This window comes from Magnolia sinica, chromosome 12 (assembly GCF_029962835.1).
Source record: "Magnolia sinica isolate HGM2019 chromosome 12, MsV1, whole genome shotgun sequence".
Lineage (NCBI taxonomy): Eukaryota > Viridiplantae > Streptophyta > Magnoliopsida > Magnoliales > Magnoliaceae > Magnolia > Magnolia sinica.
This window is the reverse complement of record NC_080584.1, coordinates 38291278-38297277: the sequence shown is the minus strand read 5'-3', so window position 1 is coordinate 38297277 and position 6000 is coordinate 38291278. Positions and strand designations below refer to the sequence as shown.

General features: G+C 39.5%; 1 protein-coding gene across 1 annotated transcript in view; it reads left to right on the top strand.

Moving 5' to 3' along the window:
* The first annotated feature begins 365 nt into the window (after positions 1–365).
* Positions 366–6000, top strand: part of LOC131221239 (protein yippee-like At5g53940) — a 36719-nt gene continuing 31084 nt past the window's right edge. The window contains exon 1 of the mRNA XM_058216436.1: positions 366–632. Within this exon, the coding sequence (XP_058072419.1) occupies positions 537–632 (96 nt within the window). The 5' untranslated portion in view covers positions 366–536. The remainder of the gene's footprint in view (positions 633–6000) is intronic.

Sequence of the window (6000 nt, the reverse complement as noted above, 5' to 3'; positions counted from 1 at the left end):
GATTAGGTCATGAATACCCAGACAAAGGGAAACAATAAATATCAGCTTGATCCAAAACTTTTATTGGCCCTGAAACATTTTTAATGGTCAATGTTCATTCAACACTGTTTCCTGTAATGTGGTTCACTTGAGATTGAGATATACCTCATTTTTTCTTTGGTACTATAAAATGATCTATAAAAATAGATGGACGGCATGGATGAAACACATATATCATGGTGGGGCCCACAGAGCACCGACTACCTGCCAATGGCTGGTGGCAGGGGGAGTAGTCAATCCATTTCCTGAAATATCCTGCGAAATGGATGGCGGTGTGGATAAAATACATACATCACGTGGGCCTCACAAATCCATTGCCTGGACGAATAACACAGGTGCATCAGGGTGGGCCCCACAGCGCTTGCCACCAGGGATATCCCTGATGGAAGGGTCACCATACAATCAATCCGCTTCCGTAGCGCTGGCGCCCATAGATAGTAAAAGGGTGAGAGAGAGAGAGAGGGGGGGAAGAAGAAGAAGAAGAAGAAGAAGAAGATATGGGGAGGGTATTTGTGGTGGAACTCCATGGCAGGATCTACCAATGCCAGTTTTGTCGTACCCACTTAGCTGTCGCAGACGACCTCATCTCCAGGGTATGTTTCCAATAACAACTCCCATTTCCCATTTCTTATTTCTCCTCATCTTAACTGGCCGAACGATGCGGTGGAACCATCTTCTCTACATTACATATGGCAGGGTTATCTGTCCATCGAAATCGTCCATCTACTTCGCCCTGCCACCGATGGTGAATGGTTCAAGATATTCATCGATTTAATGATCCTAGCCACCCGATCAAGGTGACGGTTGTGAAGGAAAACTGTTAATGGTCAGAAAATTGCTGACTATGATTGTCCAATAAGTGTGATCTTTGCCCGCCAGATGGACGATCGCGATTCCTGATTGAACATCACTGTGCCACGTGCACTGTAGACGGATGGCTCTACCATATTCCAGTCTTTCTGGCTTGACCATATTATATCCCAGTTAGGGGTCGTTTGGATGCTTGTAGGTTCTAAATTGATTACAGCCTGTCCTGTTTGGCTTTTAGCTGTAATCTGTTTATAGGTAAATAGTTGTATGTGCTTGGTTAACATGTAAATTGTTTAGTGGTTGTTTGGATGCCTGTAAATGGTTTAAGTGGTAAATGATTTACAAGTATAAACCATTTACAGCCTGTCTTGTTTGGCTGTAAGCTGTAAATGATCTTCTGTGTTTGGATAGCCTGTAAATTCTTTAAGTTCTGTAAATGAAATCCCACCTTTTTTGCCTGTAAATGAGATGGGGGTAACTGCTGGCTGTAAATGATTTACAAGCAGAAAAAAGTCATCCAAATGCAGAGTGTAAATGATTTCCCGGGTAAATCATTTACAACATGCCCCATTTACAGGCATCCAAACAACCTCTAAGCTGCCATCTGTTTATAGCCAAATTTCAAAATACTAGCTGTTAAGCTGAATTTCATTGTAGGTAAATGAAATCTGAGCTTTTCAGACGATTTTCATTTACAACTAAAAACTGTAAATGCTTCACAGCCTGTAAATCATTTACAGGCATTTTTCAGCATCTAAACATTCCTATTGTAAATCATTTACCTGCAACTCATTTACCATTAGCCCAATTTACGGGCATCCAAAGTATTGCCCTTTCTCTCTCTAACATACATACAATCATACTTGGTGGTCTGCTTTCTGCTACATTCATTTTATCACAGTTGAAAAGCACTAAATATTTCTCTATTGAGTACGTTGCTTTCTGTCCCATGTATTGAGTTTCTCACCTGGGTGGGAAATAATGACTTTTGGGGGGGAAAGAAAAAAAAGAGATAGATTTATATTGAAGAAATTGCTTGAATAGGATACATATAGCCATTGGGAGTATTTTGCTCTCATTGCCGGTCCCAACCCTAAATAAAGGATTGTTGTGTCAAGTTCGCAGCTGGTGTTAAAATTTGGCCACAACTTCTCTCATGATAGCCAACCCCAATTAGGTGGGATAAGGCTTAGATGATGATGATGATGTTAGATAACTTTATCATGAAAAAGGATAAATAAACAACACAATTGTCCCTATGTAGATGAGTACCCGTATGTGTTTGGGCAATGTGGGTATTGTAGCTAATATATTGAGTATTAGAAACATATGTCATAAAGATACTATTTTGGAATGTTTAGGTATTGTATTGGGGATGATGGCTGTTGTAGTTAATATATTGAGTATTAGAAACATATGTCATAAAGATACTATTTTGGAACGTCTAGGTGTTGTATTGGGGATGATTGAGGATCATCATTCCCATTGGAAAAAGTAGCATCTTGAACATGGTTGTCATTCTTTACATTGTTTGGGGTTATGGAACATTTTTGAAATGAGGAGATGAAGAATTGGATCTTGGGACGATGGAGGTTTACTACTAAGGTTGGGATTTTCTTTTAGGGGAAATCACTCTTAATCCTTTGATTTTTAGTTTGATACAGATAGGGATTCCACATAAGCATTTGCTCGTTAGATTTTTTATTATTATTTTTAATCTCCCATCTCTCCTTGGAATCTTACTGAATAGTTTTTGGATGGTGTCTTGGTGGAGGATATCCAGTTAAACACCTCATGGATGGGATTCTCTACTTTCATGGTAGCCATGAATAGTTATGGATCATCCATTAAAGTCAAATGTAATTTTTTTTTTTTTTTTTTTTTCTTTTGAAAGGTAAGAGCAATTTATTTTACGACTATGGAGTCCTATATGACGTGGGAGGACCGATCAACCTTTGGATGGGTTAGAAAATGGTACTAGTTACACGGAGTTCACCTTGAAGTGTGGTTTCTTGAAGCCATTGAGATGATCAGAGCTGTCATTGGTGAGGTATTGCTACTTGATCTGAGTCGGATCTTTAAGTGGCTCAGATCTTCGTCAAATGGAGGAGGTCCATCACAGCTTCGACTGTTGTCACGATCTCAATGGGAGAGGAGAAAGTTTTTGTTCGTGTGGAGAAGGAAGCGCCAAGAGCTTTCGGGGGGGATTGGAGGTGAGTCAGGGGTCGGATTTCGTCGGAGATTCAGTCAAAAGCTTCTTTGGGACAACAATGGCAGATGCGGGAGCAAGGCCTTTGTGCTCCAACAGACCACTGCTTAGGGTGGACGAAGTGTCACGTCCCTAAATCTAGTGTTAGTAATCTGTGATTACTATGCACCAAATTTTGGTTAACAGCCTCCGTAGAACTCCGATTTTGGGGCTTCCAACTATTGCATATTAAGTCCCATAAGCGGGGCTCCACAAGGAGGATTTCTGAAAGTAAAGACGACAAACACGTATTATTTCTCAAAATTTCATCATATTCAACATGTATTACTGTGTACAACTGAGCACATTAAGGCAAAACCAAAACATAAACTATGTCATATTTATTATACCTGATGTACATATACATGGAATTACAAAAAAATATATACACTGATATGTACAAAACAAAAAGGACAACTGGATTTTGTAACCTCTTCTCCTGCAGCTCCCTACTCGCACCTGTAAAAAAATAGAAAGGAAACCTTGAGCTACTAAGCCCAGTGAGTGTGTGTGTGCAGTGAAAATGCATGTTTCTTGTCATGCTCATATCATGCACAAGCCTACTGGGCCGATAACAATAAAATAAAGATACAATGCATTATGCCACTTTTCATATTCCAAATAATTTTTCCACACTTCCCAGTTGGATCACCAAGGTCTGAAACAGAGGTGGGACTCGCATATGATTGCTACCCACTTGCACAGGCTTTTCCACCGTGGTCAACTACAGAGGTGTGACTGCATAATTCTTAGGACGAACTAGTCTAACCCACTTATGTTGAGCCTCACTATCTGCCTAACAGCGAGAAATGATAAGTTACCTGACAAAACGATAGCGGACAATTTACGAGCTCGTCACACACAACCTATCTTTGCTTGCCCATAAGTAGGTCAACCTCTCAACCAATCGATACGCGTCGGTTGGAGTCGCCGCTTTGGTATTTCGGCATTCCAGCGCTTTGTTCTTCCACCCGATCTAGGCATTGGTTGCTCCCAATGGTGCCAATCGGGGTTTAGGGACTTTCACGCAGGGACCCTCTAATCATATTCAACACATTTCTGGTGTGGTGTTCAACTCAAGCCATAACAAAGTATGTTTCATCGCATTTACAATCACCGTATGCATAAGTCCACACACAAGCACAATATATCATGTTTTTTAAGACAAGCATAGGACGACCTTCCTCATGTGGTCTCCTCATGAATTTAAGTTCCTCATAGGGGTCTCATCTAATGCATCCTGTATCTAGACGGTTCACATACTAATCATAGATACATCGTGTGTCGCAACACAACCCACTATGATCACCATACCATGATATGAATCAGTTATTCTCAATCATACAATGATACAACAACTATGAACATGCATATGATATGCACATGACTTGGCCAATCTAAATCCAATCCGGGATTCATTCCGCTATAAGACTTCATGCCACAAGTATGATTTTTCTCAAGAGTTAACTACATTAAAAGGAGGAAGGATAACTCTTTCAAACGTTTTGTCAAACAGGTAGCGGGCGGACTTTGTAAGGGACAAAGAAACCGATGGAAATACTTATGAATTTAAACCAAAACTAAATCTTATGAATCCCTTGGGTATGGGCCACATGTATGGTTTAATTGATGGTGGAGATGGGGCCATGATGGGTTGATCTCGCATAGCTTCTCCCATGACCCATTTCTCAAGTTCATCTCTATCATCCAATCTTCCATCAATAACCTAACCAACTAAATCAGAAATTCCAGCAATAACCTAACCAACTAAATCAGAAATTCTATTCTTCTATAGGGCTTTCAAGGAAAATCCAACAATAACCTAACCAACTAAATCAGAAAATTTAGCAATAACCTAACCAACTAAATCAAAAAATCTATTCTTCTATAGGGCTTTCAAGGAAAATCCAACGCACAGATATGCGTGCTCCTAATCTATGCACTCACTTGTAACAATCAGAGGATTGGATTTCAAACTCGGCGGCTTCTACTTTATTTTTTTCTTCTTCTCAACTTCACATGACACAAGGAAGAGAGTGCTGGAAATGGATTGTTGAAATAGGGTTTTTATGTTTATGGACTTGAAAATAGTTTTAAAATTGGCTTTTGTCTAAAAAGAAGGGTTGAGAGGTGTTTTATGATGTTTTTGAGAAGTGTAAGCTTATGGTAACAAGAGAAAAATGTTATTTAAGTGATTTGAAATAAAGCATTCCAAGGATTTTAAAAAAATCGTGGTCATTTGAGTTATTTTATCAAAATATACATGTGCATATCCATTTATTACAATCCGGGTGTCATACTGACATGCCGTTTTCGCTAGTAATTCCGTAACTCGACTACGGTCACAGCGGTTAGGCTCTCGGACTTAACGGATTTTGAAAACTCAATGATGACCTACCTTCAGATAAAATAAAGACATAGTCATTTCTCAGATTGTTTAATTTTAAGTCCGCATATTAAAATTCGGACATCGGGTTCAATGCAGCTTGCAGCTCGATAACAGAACAACATTATGATCAAGTCAAAATATTCTCGTGGCCAATGGACTTATAGTCAACGGCTATCCAGTGTACGAACCAGATTTCGAGGCCTTGGGTCTTACACAAAGCATGTCCTTTTGTGGATGGTGACCATGCAACATCTGCCTTTGCTCTTGCCCGTGTCATGATGCGTGGTAACATCTCTCTAGTGGCGTTAGAGGAGGTTAGTGTGATAGTGAAGAGTGCAACAGAGATTTGGAAGTGTCCATCTCGCCTTTATGCGAGATTTAGTGGCATGACAATAACATGTTTCATCTCATATTTTATGAAAGATAGAAATTGAGGCAATAGGGGCAAATATGATAAATTACCAATTTTCAGACATTTGTGCTTTGTTTTTAACAAACAAATTTTTGTGAAAAA